Source organism: Vipera berus (assembly GCF_964194415.1).
Source record: "Vipera berus genome assembly, chromosome: Z".
NCBI classification, from domain to species: domain Eukaryota; kingdom Metazoa; phylum Chordata; class Lepidosauria; order Squamata; family Viperidae; genus Vipera; species Vipera berus.
The window spans coordinates 14842861-14862957 of record NC_138205.1 but is presented as its reverse complement, the minus strand read 5'-3'; the positions used below and the strand labels follow the sequence as shown (position 1 = coordinate 14862957).

At 42.7% G+C, this 20097-nt stretch overlaps 1 protein-coding gene across 1 annotated transcript; it reads right to left on the bottom strand.

Annotated features, from left to right (window-relative positions):
- Positions 1-2: 2 nt before the first annotated feature.
- LOC308677963 (ras-related protein Rab-35-like) lies at positions 3-19641 on the bottom strand. Its single transcript, XM_081344695.1, has 6 exons — positions 18763-19641; positions 6996-7046; positions 4470-4593; positions 3502-3626; positions 1473-1597; positions 3-1346 (listed from the first exon to the last, which is right to left on the bottom strand). The coding sequence occupies exons 1-6, from the start codon at positions 18815-18817 to the stop codon at positions 1218-1220; spliced, it is 609 nt and encodes a 202-aa protein (XP_081200821.1). The 5' UTR covers positions 18818-19641; the 3' UTR covers positions 3-1217.
- Positions 19642-20097: the final 456 nt, after the last annotated feature.

Below are 20097 nucleotides of genomic sequence, written 5' to 3'. Positions count from 1 at the left end.
TAAATGTCTTTATTGAATAGTGGTATATCCTTAACAAGTCTGATGCCATTAGGAGTGGGTTAAAATGAGATGTTTTTAGTTGGGTGTATATAAAATAATTAATGAAGCAAATAAATTGTACAGAGGGCTCCAATGTTGAAAGGGGACAGTCTCTCTGTAATACCCAAAGGTTGGGAATCATAAGTTGGCAACTCATCAGCTGAATCCAGACATAATTTCATATTCCTATATTAAAATTTATGCCTCCATTTCTTACTTTGTTTCTGGAGGTAAACATGAATGACTGAATGGTACTCCAATTGTAGCTGCAAAGGTTACAAAGTCCTTTTTTCCAACCCACCACGTGGACAGTTGGCTATTTTCTCACCACATCTGGATTGAAGGACGGGGCTAACAGAAGTGATGGAAAACTCCAAATCCTAAGAGGAAAGCAACGTAGCTTGGTCCTAAACCATTCCTATTCAGAGCAAGGCTAAAGAGAGATGAGAAGGGGGGGGGGAAAACCCCCCAGTACTATCGGCTGGGAAAATTCTGAAATGTTTTGCTGGGTTTCTTCCGCTTCCTCCTATTATTATGTATGTAAACTGAGGCACAGCTACAGAGCCTGGAGGAGCTTGCCCCAAAATAATCGTAATGCCCACCACCTCCCTCAGCCTGCAGCATTCATGCCATGAGTGGAATTGGAACATCGGTTGCATTCTGCAATTCCAGCAGCCAGCCATCAGACCAGAAGCGGAGAAATAAAACACAAATGAGCAGACATCACTGTAAGAGAAGAGGCGTTTTGTTTTTGTTTTTCAGTTGTGGGGAGAAGGACAATTTCCTTGGGCTCGGCTACGCCCCACATCCTCTTTATTTTGATCACCTTAATAATTTGTTTTAGTAGACTTTTTTTTAACGCTGCTCGGTACTTCCCACCCCCTTTTTTGTAAGCAAACCTACACCGCCACCCCAACCTATCAGCAGGCAGGGAACGCAGTGCTTCAATTTGACTTTCTATCCCCACAATGCAACTTCCCCAACGAAGGGGAACAGAAGAATTCCAGGGCTAGGAGGATTCATACTGGTTCTCCTGCCCCTCTGACCAAGATCCGGAAGCCCCATCCCTAACATCACATGAGCCATGATTATTATTTTTTCCGCCCACCCAACTCCCCACAGTTCATCATTCCCCCCCGCCCCTCCCAAAGAAAAGGGCATCTACAGGGGCTGTCCCTTCAGCAGCATTTCTTGACCGAAGGCTTCTTTTTGGGTTTGTTGATTTTGACAACCTCGTTCTGCTGTTGCCGCCGCGCCAGGTTTTCCTGTTTCGTTCGGAGCACCATGGTGGTAATGGCGTTGAACATCTATGGGTGGAATATACAAGGGGAAGGGAATTGGAACAATCTTAAATCAGGTTGTTTTTTTCAGCCCAAAGCCCCAGCCACCCCCTCTTGAAACACCGAAGGCCTCCTAACCAACTCTGCCTCTACCTCTTCAACGTTGAGGTTCTCCTTAGCGCTGGTTTCAAAAAGCCGCACTCCCATTTGCTCACTGAACCGCCGGGCATCAGCTGTCTCTACTTGCTTCCGTGACAGGTGCTCACATTTATTACCCACTGATTTGAGAGGATAGGAGAAGAGGCAAATTAGAGCAACGGCAACAATCCAAATCCTTTAATATACTATGGAATACATTCTGCACAAGTACCAGAGAATTCAGGCCTACTGTGTCTTCATTCTGAGCCTATCACAGTTTAAGACCAATTAGACTGTCTTTAAGCTATAGTCCTCTCTCTAAGCTTGTAAGCCGCCCTGAGTCTTCGGAGAAGGGCGGGATATAAATGTAATAAAAATAAAATAAATAAATAAATAAATAATAATCTTGAGCAGCTCAACCTGGCTCCTTTTAATGATTTCTGCAGTGATTCTTTTTGTATGTGTGTAAAAGGATTTTGGCACAAAAAACACAGTTCAGTGGCATAGCATATGTTGTCCAAATAAATGCCCCAATTTCGATGTGTCCCATTTTAAAAGGCACTGGTAAGCAGATAATATTAAATAGTACTTTTTCTGTCTTACACTTTGGAGAAAAGACTCTAAAGAAGGTAATTCTGTGAACTAATCGCTTAAGATGGAAGAGCAACTTGTTAAGAAATCTGCCTTTTCACTCTAGAGTGGCTGTGGTAACAAGCCATTCATAGTTTGGTTAAATGATTTGCAGACAGAGGGTTTTGGTTTGGCTTACCAGAGACCAATGCAGCAAACAAAGCAAGAATTAACCCTAACTAAGGTCTCTCATTTTTTGCAATAGGCAAAGCCAAAATTCCATATTTATTTGGCCTTCTAATCTACAACAGATGACCAGTTAGTTCTTCATCTTTTGGATAACGCAAGTAAATCCATGTGATTTAAAAAAACAACCTAGCTTTAATTTTATTTAGGACAATTTTCTATAAGCAATATATTCATCTTTGTTACATTTGAGTTTTTAGGGAAAGGTGAGATAAAAATATAATGAATTCATATCTTCTCTAGGAATCCCAGTCACTGGGTTTAGTTCTATGCCAATATCTTGGCTGAAATTTTATTTTACCCTTTTATAAACCCGCTGAGAGATTTTAATAGTTGGCAGTATTAGATAAAGAAAGAATTGTCCTGCAGTCAGCAAATCACAGTGCTTTTTTGTCATAAGCCATCGCTCATATCAAAGTGAAAGGCATGTGACAAATGTTCAGATGATTAGCTTTGGCCAAGCATTAGCTAGTGGATCCAGCAGCTTATCTTCAATCCTCAAAGACCCACTACAGTATCACCCTGCAAAGTATCTCAGTAAAATATTCTTCCTATCACTACAAACAATAGGCAGGGCCTACAGAAGCCCTAACTAACATAAGGATTGTGGGAGTTGTAGTTCCAACATAAAGTAGCTGGAACATTCCGTTGAGGAAGAACATACCAAGACAGGGTAGAATATTTTTCCCCAACCAAAAACTTGTTCAAATGGCCAAATCAGCACTTCATAATCTGAAATGCAAGGAGAATAGAAACAATACTGCCTGTCCTGTTCCTAGGTGCAACCATAGCAACTCAAATAATTTCCTCAAATGCAATGCTACTATTGCAATAAATAAATGAAGACACTTTCTATCAGGTTTCCGTAGCTAACCTTCAACGAGACATCTCTGGAGTTACGTTTGTTTCTAGAGCAACCAAGAAGAATTAAGCAATTGTAAACATGTGAACAGACATGTGAAGAGGCCGAAACCTCAATGCCCCTGAAGATAATTTTTCTAGTTTGGATATTCCTGAAATAAGAAAAATACCTCACAAGCAGGAACACCATGACGTATTCACAATCTACTTCCTCTGGTATGAATAAAAACTATTGGAGAAAATTTCATGCATTTTCTATTAGCCCGATCAGGTTTCAATGTAATGTGATAGAATTACAAGGACTCACAACCTCAGTTATTGAACTGAAAGATGAGGGGGAAGACGGGTCGGTAACAAAACCACTCACCCAAAATCTTGCACACATTGTCACAGTTTTGCCCAATCTCATGCAGCCAACGTTTGACATTAACGAAGGACTCGGCGTTTGTCACATCGTAAACAATGATGACACCATGGGTGTTGCGGTAATACCTGCACGAAAGAAAATGAACTTTGAACGGAGAAAATAATTCTCTTATCTTTCTCCTTCCTTCAGCGAGAGGCTTCGAAGCAGTTCTGTAGCCGCACCAAGAGTTACATTTAGTTTAGTGATTAGCCCTGAGGTGTCCATAAAACCTCAGGAGGGATGACACCCCCCCCTCGACGTTAAAATAATAAAAAAAATAAAAATGGCTAGAATCCCACAACGTTGTCCAAGTACAGATAGTGCGCAACTTACAACAGTTCATTTAGTGATCATTCTAAATTACAACAGCACTGAAAAAAGTAACTTATAACAGTTTTATAAGTTGCAGCATCCCCATGGTCATGTGATCAAAATTTGGATGCTTGGCAACTGACTCATATTTACGACGGTCGCAGTCATGTGATCACCTTTTGCGACCTTCTGACAAGCAAAGTCAATGGGGAAGCCAGATTCACCTAACAGCCGTGTTACTAACTTGACAACTGCAGTGATTCCCTTAACAACCGTGGCAAGAAAGGTCGTAAATTGGGGCAAAACTCAAAAAAATGTCTTGCTTAGCAACAGAAATTTTGGGCTCAGTTGTGGTCGTAAATCGAGGACTGCCTGTATTCAACTTTTTAAAATAATTTCTCTTTCTGGATCAAAAATCTGGTAGCTTTTTAAGGAAGCACATTCGCACAATTTTTTGAACTTTTTATTTATTTTACCTTGCAAAATTGTAAATGCGGATCATCATGTGAAAAGGTTGCTTACTGCTGACTAGCTAATTAATACTCTCTCATAGGCCTCTCATCAATTTATCCCCACTCTTCAGTATTCAGGCCCTACTGTTCATGTCCTAGACTTACGTGGAGGTAATAGTTCTGAACCGTTCCTGTCCAGCTGTATCCCAGATCTGCAGCTTCACTCTTTCTCCATTAATCACTAGTGTCCGGATCTTGAAATCGACCCCAATTGTTGTGATATAGCTACCTGGAGAGACACAGGGACGAAAGAAGAAAGAATAAAAAGAAATCAGAAAACAGTAAAAAAAAGGCTTTTTGCTGCCCAAACCCAGAAATATTAAAGCTAAGTTTTATGAAACATTACTGCAAAAGGGAAGCGTGATCCAATCTTGTTATTACTAAGGGGGGAAAAATAGGATTGTGAAGGGTCAGAAATTTCATTGTGACACACGAAAGATCAAAGACAGGTAGTTCTCAATTTATGACCTCAGTTGGGAGCTGAATTTCTGTTTCTAAAGCGAGGTGATTGTTAAAGAGAGTCGCACCCGATTTTTATCATCTTTTTTTTTCATAGTTAAGCGAGTCAGTGCAGTTGTTGTGTAAATCATACAGTCATTACGCCAATCCATCTTCCCCCATTGACTTTACTTGTTAGAACAGGAGTCCTCAACCTTGGCAACTTTAAGACTTGTGAACTTCAACTCCCAGAATTCCTCAGCCAGCAAAGCTTTGCTGGCTGAGGAATTCTGGGATTTAAAGTTCAGAAGTCTTAAAGTTGCCAAGGTTGAGGACCCATGTTAGAAGTCAGCTGGGAAAGTTGCAAATAGTGTTCACGTGATTCCAGGATGCTGCAGAAGGTCGTAAATACACCCGGATTGATAAGTACCCAAATTTTGATCATGTGGCCATTAGGATGTTGCGACAGTTGTAAGCATGAGGACTAGTTGTAAACTATTTTTCCCAGTGCCATTGTAACTCGGAATGGCCACTGAATGAATGGTTGTTAACCTGAGGACTACTAGACCACTGAATAACACAATGTGAAAAATGAGATACAATAATTCTTAGAATTTGCAGGATTCTAATATCAGTTATGGGCGCAACCTATCTCTAACAGGAAAAATACAGGAATTTTGCTCAAAATAAATGTAATAATAATAATAATAATAATAATAATAATAATAATAATAATAATAATAATAATAATAATAAGAAGAAGAAGAAGAAGAAGAAGAAGAAGAAGAAGAAGAAGAAGAAGTAGTTGTTGTTGTTGTTGGAAGGGACCTTGGAGGTCATCTAGTCCAACCCCCTGCTAACGCAGGAAACCCTATACCATTTCAGACAAATGGCTGGCCAGTCTCTTCTTAAAAACTTCCAGTGTTGGAGCATTCACCACTTCTGGAGGCAGGTTGTTCCACTGGTTAATTGTTCTAACTGTCAGGAAGTTTCTCCTTAGTTCTAGGTTGCTTCTCTCCTTGACTAGTTTCCATCCGTTGCTTCTTGTCCTGCTTTCAGGTGCTTTGGAGAATAGCTTGACTCCCTCTTCTTTGTGGCAGCCCCTGAGATATTGGAACACTGCTATCATGTCCCCCCTCGTCCTTCTCTTCATTAAACTAGACATACCCAATTCCAGCAGCCGTTCCTTATATGTTTTAGCCTCCAGTCCCCTAATCACCTTTGTTCCTTTGCTCTGTACTCCTTCTAGAGTTTCAACATCTTTTTTACATTGTGGTGACCAAAACTGGATGCAGTATTCCAGGTGTGGCCTTACCAAGGCATTGTAAAGTGGTATTAGTACTTCACGTGATCTTGATTCTCTCCCTCTGTTAATGCAGCCTAGCACTGTGTTGGCTTTTTTGGCAGAGAGAATCAATAGAGTCTGGATTTTTGGCAGGTTTTTCCTGGTCATTTAATCAACAGTTTGGCCAACCGGCAAATTACATTACAATCTGACTTTGTACACTGAAAACTAGCCAAATAAAATGGAGAGAAGTAACTCAACCACGGCAGGAGGGAGGGACAAACGAGAAGGAATTTATTTTGAAAAGAATTCATGTTGCAATACTTTGCAAAGACATACAATCTTAAACCAGCAAGTATTCAATTACAGCATTCCCCTAGCAGGGAAACACAATCAGCACACAAACACATTTAATTAGAGCAGATAGGAAAATCTGCTTTTTTATATAGCAGAACTGAATAAAAGAACGCCGGCTAAATTAAACCCCCAATCCACAATTGGGCAATATCATTATTGTGACCAATTAAAATGCCACGAAGCAGGGAGGGAGCCTCTACATTCTTCGGAACAGACCTGAGAAAAATCTCTGGGAAATTCACACGCTTGTTTGTGGAATTTTGGCTCCTCCTAATTGCCCATTTGGACAGTGTGATTTTTTTGCATTTCACAGACCAGCGCAGCTATCCTGCTTTTTTTTCTTTTTTTTCTTTTGCATCTTTGCATTAAAATAGTCTTCTCTAGTTGCAAAGTTGCAACTGCTTTTAAAAATGAGATGTTAAAGCCAAAAATCCATCTTATCCAAAGATGCTTGACCTGGACTGGGCTGGACTCATATTGCAGCGGTGCACAGCAAGAATCAGGACTCCCAACCCATCCAATGATCATTGATACAGGAGGCAGTTCCTTACCTGAGAAGGTGTTATCTGCAAAGCGGAGCAGAAGGCTACTTTTGCCAACCCCTGGAAAGGAAACAAAAGGGAACAAATCACACAAACGCAAAATGAGAGACTAATCCTCCCCATGATTTCTTAAACGGCCTCTGGTGCTACAGACGGCCCTCAGCAAAGCGGCCCTCAGCAAAGCCGCTGAGAAGCTTCCCGCCCAAAGCAAACAACCTTGGAGTATTTATTCAAAAAGGGCCACTCCTGTCTCAACCTATTGTGTCCTACTACAAGGAGAAGAAGGAGGGGGGAAAACCACAGGATTGGAAGAGAAGCTTGTACAGCTTTGTGGGGGGGGGGGTGGAACCATCAGAGATTGTGGATTATCTTCCATGCAGTGGATGTGAACTCTCAGGCAGTGGTGAGAACATAGGATAAATAATAACTAGATCGGTGTGATGCTGAGTAGTCACAAAACTTTGCTTCTAAACAGGAAGTTGAAAGGTTACGAGCAGGAAGGCACACCTCGATACTCTGGCTTAAAGTAATCGAGACACCTAACAAGGGTGGCACCACAGATGTCACGGGACACAAATCCGCTCTGGCAACTTCTGAGGTCACCTGTTGACATAACCCTGGAAATCAACTTCTCCAGTTCTTCTCCTTTCCTTCCTCACAGCTTCTTGAACCAGACCCCTTCCTGCGAAGGTTCAGAGTATACATACAACTGCATCTCCAGTCTCTAAAGCTGCAGTGGGAGATAAGCCAAGACTGAGTTCCGCAGCGCAAGCTTTCTTGGCTGATCTTGGCTGCGTGCTAGGCCGTCTCTTTCTCTCTCCCTCTCCCACACATGCAGCATATACACACTGACGGAAATCTGTTTTTCTTCCCAGATTTCACAAACCAGCTAGGTCCCATTGTGTGCCAGCTGATTTCCTTTGGTTCCTGTAGGAGCCTCTTGGCTCTCCACGTCATTCAATATGACGTTCAACCGAACTGCAATTTTAGCACACTTTTACTCTACATATATATTACCCTTGGTTATTGGTTTGTTGACAAACTAGAATTGGCTGAGTGCATCCCACACACTAAAGGCAGAGAGGTCCAACCTTGGCAACTCTAAGACTTGTGGACTGCAGCTCCCAGAATTCTGGCTGGGGAATTCTGGGAGGGAAGTTCACAAATCTTAAAAAGTTGCCAAGGTTGGATACCCTTGCACTAATGCAAAAATCAGCTGAGTTCATGTAACATGCTAAAGCAAACCAAACTCAGCATATTCTATAGGCACTGTGTGAATCACATCTTCCTTGAGCTATGTAGAGCCTGGCTACTTATTACACAGATTTCTTTTCAGGGAATGCATATCAAGACAACCTGCACATCTGAGCATGGCTGTTCTCTTTAATTATTCTGTCCTAAGATGGCTTGGGCTTTTCACATAATGTAGTTAGCAGGTAATCTATTTTGTAAAGTAACTCAAGATGCAGACGGGTTCCTACAGGCGAAAGTTCTAGACTTCATCACCGAAAATGGCCACAGACAGAAGAGGAAAAAAAAACTGGAAGAGAATATGCTAGAATACGTTGAGCTAGTCAAACTGATGAAGGCCACCCATGAAATCTAATTCTCCTCCTAGCGCTGAATTTAGCAGGAATGCCACCAGGAAAGAGGCCAAAATACGGCTACTGAGCCACAAGAGAGAAGAAATATCAAGCAGACTCAGGGGAAACGAAATGTTTGCAGAAGAACAAACTTCTAAGAGAAGAAAGGGGGTGAAGGAGCAACCCTCTCAAATGGCTTAATGAAGATGGGAGTAAGCTGAAAGGCCACGGAATGCAAAGAATTTGCTAGAGGCATACAGAAAACAAAATTAAGAAAATAGTCAAGGAATGGAGTCTCTAGAACAAGGGCAAGGCTGCCTGGCTGGCTGGAAAGTTGACCTAACGTTCCATTCTGCAACACTGGGATAATTTAAGTTTCAGAAGGACTCTCCAGTTAAAATGAAAAAGGGTCACAGCAGCTGTTCTCCATCTACCCCATCTCTGTTATCTTCCTGACATGTTAATTTTTTGAAGAGACTTGGTGGTGGGATAGCTGGGAAATAATAAGTAGAGGAAAAGAGCTTGCAGCTGTATGACCCTCTTCTAACCCTCTCTGTTCCTCTCCAAGGAAGCCTTCTGAAGAAACGTCAACACATAACAGGAAAGGAATCTGTGGAGTTTGTATCCCACAATGTAAGATAGCTGCATGTATATACGTGCAACTTCTCTATTTTTACAGTACATGAAATAACCAGGCACAGAAAAGCTTCACAGAATGCCCCAAAACCAGGCTACTGGGTTAAACACACCCAAGGAAACCAAGATTCCTAAAAAAAACCCAAAAAAAACCCCAAGCCTTCATTTTAACTAGCTTCATTGTTTGAGCACTCCTATCCACAAAGCTGTGCTAAGGTGGTGTACAAAATTCTCTTCTTTGACACTAGTATGACACAGTACCTACTAGAAAGAAGAAAATGGAAGTAATTAGGTTATCTCGAGTTTCAGGGTTTATTACACCTGGGATTCCTGCTTATGTATGAAGGCCATCACTGGATTGTTTTTCATGTAACATATAGCCTTGCCTCACCAGGGATGAAAGGAGATATACCCCAAGGAGAGTTTTCTCCAAAGAGATGCTTGGGTTTCAACTTTATTTTTTCTCGATTTCAGCCACTTTCAGATGGTTGGACTTCAATGTCCTATCTCAAGCAATGGTGTGGCTCACTGGTGGATTCTGGGAGTTGAAGTCCATTCACCTGAAGCGAAAACAGGTTGAAAAGGCTGTGGTAAGCGGCTGGCCACCACAATGGATGAAGACATTGGTTAACAAGATTTCTACAACTATTGTTCCACCATGAGGGATAAAAATGTTTCTGAAAATCTGGCACAGGTATTCCTTGATGTACAATCACAATTTCTATTCTTAAGCAAGACAGAAGAAGTGAGTTTTGCCCCATTTTACAACCTTTCTTGCTACAGTTGTTAAGTGAATCACTGCAGTTAGCTAATAATAACAGTTGTTAAGTGAATCTGGCTTCTGCATTGACTCTACTTGTCAGAAGGTTGCAAAAGGTGAACACATGACCTAAGTGTGAAAAATGATTACCGGTATTAATCACTATTTTCAATGCTGTTATACCTTCACTAAAAATGGTTGTTAACTTGAGGACTACCTGTAGTTACCCACAATTCTAAGCCAAGATTTAGTGGGAGGTTTTCCCCCCCCACAAATCCTAGATCACTAGTCTATATGGAAATTAGTTCCCAAAATTGTCATCTCAGGGACAGTAACAAAAGACAGACTATCCAAGGCCTATCAGTTACTTGTCTCTTCTGCCAGGGGTAGGCAACCTTGGCTCTTTTATGACTTGTGGACTTCAACTCCCAGAATTCCTGAGCCAGCCATGCTGAGGAGAAATGGAGAGGTTTCCATGCTGAGCCATGCTGGCTCAGGAATTCTGGGAGCTGAAGTCCACGAGTCATAAAAGAGCCAAGGTTGCCTATCCCTGGCCTAGCCAAACCAGAATCTTAGAATCACAGGGTTGAAAGGGATCTTGGAGGTCTTCTAATCTAACCCCCTGCTGGAGCAGGAGATCTTATACCATTCCAGACAAGTGGCCGTCCAATCTCTTCTTGAAAACCTCCAGCGATGGAACATCCATAACTTCAGGAGGCAAGCTGTCCACCGATTAATTTTCTTACTGTCAGGAAATTTCTCTTTAGTTCCAGGTTGGATCCATTTTTGATAATTCTCCATCCACTACTTCTTGTCCTGCCCTCTAAGTGCTTTGGACAATAGATTGAGCCCCTCTTCTCTGTGACAGCTTTTCAACTCCTGGAAGACAGTTTTCATGTCACCCTAGTCCTTCTCTTCATTAAACTAGACCAGGGGTACGTAACCTTGGCTCTTTTATGACTCATGGACTTCAACTTCCAGAATTCCTGAGTCAGCTATGCTATGCTGACTCAGGAATTCTGGGAGTTGAAGTCCATGAGTCATAAAAGAGCCAAGGTTGCCTACCCCTGGACTAGACATATCCAGTTCCCTTAACCGTTCCTTGTACAGTTTAGCCTCCCAGATCCTTGATCATCTTTGATGCTCTGATGATGATCATGATTTGTGACATATTTTTTTTGCTGGTTTCTTTTGTTTCTGACAAAAATAGCACCCATTTAGGAGAATGGATTTGGACTTATGGCAAACATGATTCACTTAACAAGTGTCATAAAAAGAGTTGTAAAATTGGCTTCAGTTACCCGGAGCCTCAATGTATGACCATCAGGAGTTTCGACCAAAATTCCAGTCCCAATTGTGGTCGTAAGTTGAAGACTTACCCTTTCCTGCATCTGCTATAATTTCTCTGAATCTTTAAAATATGGGGCCCAGAAAGGAACAACACTGAATTATGTATCAGTGAAGAATACACTGATCCAGGGATGATGCTTTTATTCAAAATATCTTGATAAGTAGATAGCTAGCATATAGAGCTGAATAACACCTAGTAGTAGTGACCGATGCAAAACTCTGTAGTTCCTTTTTTTTTGCATTCTCTCTCTGCTGACTCATATGCAGTTTGCAGTCACCGTTTTGAGATCTTTTCCACAAATCCTCTTATCGATCCTCTATCTCCCATCTTATAATTGTGCATTTTATTTTGGTTTCCTGAGGGAAGAGTCTTGCATTGGCCACTACTAGATGTTATTCAGCTCCAGATGTTATTCAGCTGATCTACTTATCAAGATATTTTGAATTGCAGTGATTGTTTTCCAGAACAGGAGCTGTCCCACTCATATTTTTCCAACTGCAAATTTAGCAAGCCTTTCTCCCACCTTTTCACCCAAATAATTGAACCAACGTGGAAGCGTACAAAAGGATCGAGCCTTGCTGCCACCCCACTTCAGATTTCACTCTAGCTTTAACAACTAAGTTTTGAATTAGCAAAACAACAGATTTGGAAGGGACCTTGGAGGTCTTCTAGTCCAACCTCCTGCTCAAGCAGAAAACTCTATACCATTTCAGACCAATGGTTGTCTGATCTCTTCTGGAAAACCTCCAGTGATGGAGAACCCAAAACTGTCGTGGCCCCATCGGAGCCCGGTTCGGAGGAGGAGGAGGAGGAGCTGGAACCGGGACCATCTCACAGGGATGGCACGTCTCCCTTGGCATGTTTGGGGAGGCCAGAGGTTGAGGACGTTGCTGTCCCAGTCTCCTCAGGCACTGGGGGAGGTGGTCGACCAGACAGAACGCTGCTTGCCTTCCCAGACACAGGAGGATCGGCTGCTGACAAGCAGTGGTGCTGATAGGCAGCAGATCTCCTCTGATGAGGAAGGGCTGCCTCCTCCACCAATTCAAGGTCACGGAGAGGGGGGAGCGGAGGTAAGCCCAGAGAAGGGCTGCAAAGCTACTCGGGAGAAGGTTGCCCCATCCCTCCTCACAAGGAACACCTGGAGTGGAATGACTTTGGGAGAAGTGGTGAGGTGTTAGTCTTTGCCAGGAACAATTGTTAGCTTTGGATTCTACTCCCCCAGCTTTGAAGGCAAGGCCTTTTCACCTTGCTTCGAGGACTGCTTTTCGTCTGCTTGAAGGACTGCCATTCGTCTTGCCCTAGCCTTGTGGACTGTTTTTGCCCTTTGCTTTGCTTTACCTTCAGAACTGCCTTTGCCTTGTCCCTTGTCTTTTGCCCTGAGGGCTGCCATTTGTCTTATGCCTGGACTTTGCCTTGTGGACTTTGCTGGTCATATGTGGGTTGTTGTTTGGGGGATTGAGGATTGACTGCCTTTAGGGTAGCATGGGATGGAGCCTTACTGGTCGTTGGAGGGCAGTTTGTAGAACATTTCTTGAGTACAACAAAGGACTCTAAAGGCCTGCCTCGCCTTGATCACCTGGGTCATAACAGAACTTCCAGAGGCAAGCTTGTTGTTAGTTGCGAAGTCATGTCCGACCCATCGCAACCCTATGGACAACATTCCTCCAGGCCTTCCTGTCCTCTACCATCTTCTGGAGTCCATTTAGGCTCACGCCTACTGTTTCAGTGACTCCAACCAGCCACCTCATTCTCTGTCGTCCCTTTTTTCTCTTGCCCTCCACCTTTCCCAGCATGAGGCTCTTCTCCAGTGAGTCCTTCCTTCTCATTAGGTGGCCAAAGTATTTGAGTTTCAACTTCAGGATCTGGCCTTCTAAAGAGCAGTCAGGGTTGATCTCCTCTAGGACTGACCGGTTTGATCGCCTTGCAGTCCAAGGGACTCGCAAGGGTCTTCTCCAGCAGCATAGTTCAAAGGCCTCAATTCTTTGGCGCTTAGCCTTTCTTATGGTCCAACTTTCACAGCCATACATTGCAACTGGGAAGACCATAGCCTTGACTATATGCACTTTTGTTGGCAGGGTAATGTCTCTGCTTTTTAGTGTGCTGTCTACATTTGCCATGGCTTTCCTCCCCAGGAGCAAGTGTCTTTTAATTTCCCCATGGACAGTACCAAAAGAGGCAAGCTATTCCAAGCAAAGTTAATTGTTCTGTCAAGAAATTTCTCCTTGATTAGTTTCCATCCGTTGCTTCTTGTCCTGCCTTCAGGCGCTTTGGAGAACAGCTTGACTCCCTCTTCTTTGTGGCAGCCCCTGAGATATTGGAACACTGCTATCATGTCACCCCTCACCCTTCTCTTCATTAGACTAGACCAAGGGTAGGCAACCTTGGCTCTTTTATGACTTGTGGACTTCAACTCCCAGAATTCCTGAGCCAGAATGGATCAGCATGGAAACATCTCCATTTCTCCTCAGCATGGCTGGCTCAGGAATTCTGGGAGCTGAAGTCCACGAGTCATAAAAGAGCCAAGGTTGCCTACCCCTGGACTAGACGTTCCCAATTTCAGCAACCGTTCCTTATGTTTTAGCCTCCCGCCTCCTAATCATCTTTGTTGCTCTTCCCTGCACTCATTCTAGAGTCTCAACATCTTTTTTATATCATGGTGTCCAAAACTGAACTGTTTTCTTAGACCCACTTAGGAAATATCCCCTCCAGCCCATATTTAAAGTTCTAAATATCTGCCCTCTTTCAGACTCTTTCAATGGCCTTCACATGGAGCGGACCAATTTTCCACACTGATTAGCACAATGACATAATTATGCAAACAACGAAAACTGATGCCGATGACCCAATTTACATTCTTCCCATAATGATTTGATTATGTGAATTATCACATGAATAGAAGACACCCCCCCTGCCCCCATCTGCCAATGAATACATTTTAATAAACGTTAACCTGTTTCTGCCCCCGAATACTTCTTAGCCAGTCCCTCTGATTTAGCGTGCCTATTTGTACTAAGGGCCATGACTACGTGACAGGCATCTAAATCCTAAAATCTGCTGTAAATCAGACAAGTCTTGGAGCAACCTGATCCAAGCAGATCCCAGGAAAACCACCAACCTGAAATGTGATCACCAAAGATCAACAGCCTTTTTTGCACCAGCCTTTTACCATGCCAATCTATCCATCAATCATTTCATCAACTTTTCTCTCTTCTGCAGCCAGCATCTACTTTCAACTGTTGGAGACTTCATTTGTATTTCTACTGTATCATGAATCAATTTCTTCATGAATAAAGGCAAATATACGTGTCCCGGGATAATACTGCAGGATCAAATTTGGGTCAGTAACTGGGACCAGAGGTTTATTCTTTCGAGCTTTTAGACTTATGGTGGAGTCCATCCTCAGGGAACTTCTCTCTAGCAGAATGTGTGCTTTGGGTTATTCTATGTGTAGTATTTATGTAGTGCCTGGTTGTGTGTGGCTTTTTAGTTATTGATTGGATGTTGATGGGAGAATATTAAGTCATTGGCTGTTGTTTCCATATGCTGCCAAAGGCTCTTAAATAACTGATAAGCTGGTGGTAAATCAGTACTCATATTGATTGACAAGGAGCCAGTTTCCCAGGCTTCAATCATTTCCCTGGCTATTTTTGTCCCTGCTCAGCCAACAATCTTAGTAGCTGCAAAATTGATTGAAATGATTGCCAGGTTGGAGCAAACCCTGATTCTTGAATACACTGAAATATGCATGAACTCATACCAAGATTGCTGCTTCTACTAATCTTACTTTGATCCACCTCAAAATCAGCTTTATCAAGAGTAGAAAGCAAACAGAGGAAGCCATTAAAACTTCCCAAAATCCTAAAGTGAGAAGATAAGCCACATCACTTGCAAAGGGCCTAAAGAGAAAGCAAGGCGCTGAAATCTTCATCTCTCTGGGCTTTCTGACTGGAGAGAGAAGCTAAGATCATGTGGGGGGCCTTTTCAAAAAGAATATAATAACAAAGGAAGAGTAATCCATTTCTGTCACAGTTCTGTTTGCAACACCCCCGTGACAATTCAGTGGAAAAGATTTCTGGACGATTGTACTACTGCTAGCGCTCAACTTACAACCACAATTGTTTCCAGAATTTCTGTTGTAAGCAAGGCAATTGTTATGGGAGTCGTGCCCACTTCTACATTTTTTGCCTCAGCTGTTAAACGAATCGCTGCAGTTAAGTGAATCGTGCAGTTGTTAAGCAAATCCAGCTTCCTCCATTGATTTTGGTTGTCCAAAGTTGGCTGAGAGTGTTACAAATGGTGATTACATGGCTCTGGAATGCTGCAACTGTCATAAATATATGTTAATTGCCAGGATTTTGATCATGTGGCCATGGGGATACTGTAAGGGCAATGACTGATCGTAAGTCTTTTTTTTCCAGTGTTGTTGAATGGTCACTAAACAAATAATTGTAACACAATGGCTACTTGTGCTAGCAATGGAAGAACAGCTCAGCCTCAACTGGAGAAGTCTGCCTCAACCAGTCTTCACTTCCACTTCTTGGTTTTGTCATGAGTCAGCTGGAAGGTAAAGTTCCCACCTCATTCTCATTCTCAAATTTTCCCAAGCAGCTGTGTGAGGTCAGCAGTTTGTGGCAGACCACAATGTGTCTACAAACTGCAATACCATCTGTATGAATCATTCATCCTAAACTGAGGAATTCCACATCCACGTTAATATCTCCAATTTCACAGCAGGTGCACCCCAGTGAATCCCCCAGTTCTCTCTGCTGGCAGCCCCCACCTTCAGCAGGAAGCCAAGCTTTTAAGCTATGGCCAAAGAACACTAGAGCTCAAAATGCAGCCTGGGAAACGAAAGATGGGACTCAACCAGATGAGTTGAATGGAAACAGTTTTGCCCCAACATAGGCAATCTGCTGCTTTCCAGATGTTTTGGATTATAAATCCATCTCTGGATTTGGCCAAGCTGGCTGAGGCCGGCGAGGGACAAAATCTAAGATATTCTGGAAGGCCCCAAATCACCTGCCTGATTTCTTTAATTTCTAACTTTCTTTAAAGAGCTGAAAAGACTATGTAAAGAAAGCAGCACTACAATCCTGTACATCGGGGGGTGGGGGGGGGTGGTAGCCAACCTACAGCCCAGACTGCATGCAGCCCTGGACAGCTAGTAATGTGGCCCCCACAAGATCTTAAACTTTTAATATTATTTATAAGGCCCTGTGCCCAGCTGTGTCTAACTCAAGGGGGTGGTGCTCATTTCTGTTTCTCAGGCAACAGAGTCAGCGTTGTCCAAAGATGCTTCCATGATCATGTGGCCAACAAGACTATATGTCGAAGTGCACAGAGCACTGTCAGCTTTCCACCGAAGTGGTGCCTATTTATCTATTTGCATCTTTAACTGCTGAGCCATCTTATTAACTGTATCATATATTTTATATGCAGTCCAAAAGAATTCCTCTTCACTTAATGTGGCCCAGGCAAGGCAAAAGGTTGGATACGCCTGCGGTATGTGATTAAAAGTTAATATCTTTTGAGTAAATTCAGCTTACCCTTAGGTAAAGAGCTACAGGATTATAACAGGATGTGAAACATATGACCATTGAGAAAGGGCTGTTATAATCGGGTGAAAATCAAAAAGCCCATCCTGCTTAATCTTAATTTTCCATCCCGCTACTCCACCCACATTTTTATTTTGCTATTCAGTTTTTTAATGTCATCCTTAAATGTTAATAATGCATCAATAGCTTTTATGTGTACATTTGTGCTTTGCTTTAAGATAACTACCCAGGAAATGACCTATATATTCAATAAATGCAGGAAATAGTATTATAAACAATTTGAGGAATGATAATCAGCCATTCTCAGTTTCAGATGCACTTGAACTTCAACTCCCAGAATTCAAAGTCAGTCTGGCTGTGTAGTCCCAGCATGCCGGGAGTCCATCCACTTGGAGATGGTAGGTCAACAATCTCAAGACAATAAAAAACATAGGAAGGAAACTACCAAGATTGTTCCCTCATCACTAAAGCCAAATGAAAACATTCCAGGGTTGAGAAAACTACAGCTCAAAGGATGCTGGAAGCTCTACAATTTGAATTAAGTCTTGAAGAAAACCGTTAATATGTCGTTAAAATAAAATTCAGCCTTTCACTTATTTAATGGATCTTTCTGTAAGTCAGTGGAGTCTGTAAAGCAGTGTTTAACTATGGTAACTTGAAGATGTTTGGACTCCCAGAATTCCATGCAAGGAGGGGAATTCTGGGAATTGAAGTCCAGACATCTTAAAAGTTGCTAAGGTTGGAAAACACTACTATAGAGAATTAGAGTATCTGAAAAGTAGTGAAGAACAAGAAGAGAGGTAGAATTAAGGAGGAAATCATTGGTCCAATGATTTCCTCTCAGAGTTGTGTGGTTTTTTATTCTGCCCAGAGATATTTGCAGAAATAAAAGTGAGGCAGAAAGGGTGGGGAAGAACAAAAGAACAAAAATAAAGGACAGGTAAGAAGGAGATTATATATGGAGGGAGGGACACATTCAGCCCATCCCAAGTGCTCACAATGAACTGGAGGAAGAAAATGGAAGATTGACATAAAAGTCTACAAAGGCAGAAAAATTGGAAAGAACCAGGCTAAGGGTTCAGAATGAAAATGGCAAAAGAGTAACAGATAAGTCTAGCATGAAAAGTGCTAGGAAGATCTGAAAATGTGCAAAAAAGACAGCAAAACGGTTGAAATAATGTTTGGAGGGGGAGAACCAGCAAGAGGCTGTTTAGTACAGTGGTTAAGATGCTGGCCTAGAAATCAAGAGAATGTGAGTTCTAGTCCTACCTCAGGCACTTGACTTAAGGTGACTTTGGGCCAATCATTTTCTCTCAGCCCAGCCTACTTCCCAGGGTTGTTGTTGTTGTGGGGAAAACAGGCGGAAAAAAGAGAACAGGTGTTTCTCGACTTACAGCCACAATTGAACCCAAATTTTCTGTTGCTAAGTAAAACATTCGTTAAGTTGCCCCATCTTACTACCTTTCTTGCCACAGTTGTTAAGTGAATCATTGCAGTTGTTAAGTTGTTAAGCGAATCTGGCTTCCCCATTGACTCTGCTTCTCAAAAGGTCACAAAAGGGGAATCACATGACCCCAGGACAGTGGAACAGTCACAGATATGAGTCAGTTGCCAAAGCGTCTGAATTTCGATCACCTGACCATGAGGATGCTGCAGTGGTCATAAGTGTGAAAAACAGGTCGTGCCACTTTTTTCAGTGCTGTTGTAACTTCGGACTGTCACTAAATGAACTGTTGTAAGTCAAGGACTACCTGTATTATGTATGTTCTCTGCCTTGAGTTACTTATCAAGTTATAAAGGCAGGATAAAAAAAATCTAATACGGTAAATACGGAAGGACAGCGTTAGATAAGATTGAAGATGGATGACAAGGAAACAACAAGCATTCTTACCCGAATCTCCGATGATAAGCAATTTAAACAAGTGGTCATAATCCTTGGCAGCCATTCACAGTGCTGGGTCAGCTTCCGTCACTGCTTTTATCTAACACTCAGTTCCTCCCGGGAGAGCTTTTTCTCTCAGCCCCTCAGGATCCAGTGGGAAATCAGTTTGGCCTCACAGCCCCATCACAGCTTCCCAAGGCCAAACAGGGTCCAAAGATTGCCCACAATTTCCAAGAAGGGGAACTGAGTCAATCCACGAGGATTCACCGTCTTTTCCTCCAAAGAGTTACCGTAAAGAACATGGAAACGTTTGTAACTTAGCCTCAGCTGCGAAGATGTCAAAACTTTTTTTTTTCCTCCCCCTTCCAAATGTTTTCCTTCCCTTGAGGTCAAATGACAGAGGAACACAGCCCAGTTTGTGTGTCCAAAAGCACTTTCTTCTTCTGCCAAACAACTGTAGGATGTGCGCTGATTGTTCTGGAGTTTTGTCCTCTAATACCGGAATCACGGTTTACTAAAATCTTGGCTTCGCTTGTCATGGGAAGAAGGGAAACTGACAGAAATGGTTAAGTGTTTCTGAGCCAATTGGGGGGGGGATTTTTCCCAAATTCCTGGCTTACCAGTGTAGAAAATATTGTAACTGAGAACAACAAAAAAAAACACAAAAAAAAGAAAAAGGAAAAGGCAGGAAGAAACGTGTGTCTTCTTCTTCTTCAGTCTTTTAATCCCAGCTTTTAAAAGAGAACAAGATTCAACTCCCTCCAGCAATAACCCTGACTTGTTAAAAAACGAAAGCAGGACACAAAAGGTAGCTCTTGTTTAAAGGCTATCCAGAAAAGGGGTAGCAAGGAGGCGAGAATTTAGACCTCCATTCCAAAAAATGATCTGCTTGGCTCCGGAAAACAAATGCCCAGCATTTGTGCAAGCAGCAGCAGCAGCAGAGAAAACCACTTGCCGTGATGATGAAGATGATGACGATCCGATCGGCTTTTTTTTTTTGTAAGGAGAAACGGAGGAGCAGGAGGAGGAGAAATCAGCACACCCGATCGAGGTTGGAAGGAAGCAGGTTGGGAGTTTCCCACGAAGGGTTTGGCCAAGAGGAAGGATGGCAAAGTTTCCCCAAGTGCCCGGCCTTCTCTTGTTTTTCCAAGAAAAGAAGCCAGGAGAGGGGGAAAAAGGCCAAAGGGAGGGAGCAGGAAAGACGCCGCCGCCGTGCAGGAATCAATGAAGGAGGCGAGGAGAGCCGGGCGCAAGGCGGCCTGCAGGAAGAAGCATTGCGACGGGAGCCAAGGAGCTCGACGCTGAATCAGCTGCCAGCCTAGGCGGGTCTCCCGCGGTTGGCGG

Coding starts and splice junctions, on each gene's coding strand:
- LOC308677963 (XM_081344695.1), bottom strand. CDS start 18,817: ATGGCTGCCAAGGATTATGACCACTTGTTTAAATTGCTTATCATCGGA. Junction 7,047..18,762: donor GCTTATCATCGGAGATTCGG/GTAAGAATGCTT, acceptor TTTCCTTTCCAG/GGGTTGGCAAAAGTAGCCTT. Junction 3,627..4,469: donor TTCAGAACTATTACCTCCAC/GTAAGTCTAGGA, acceptor TCTTTCGTGCAG/GTATTACCGCAACACCCATG.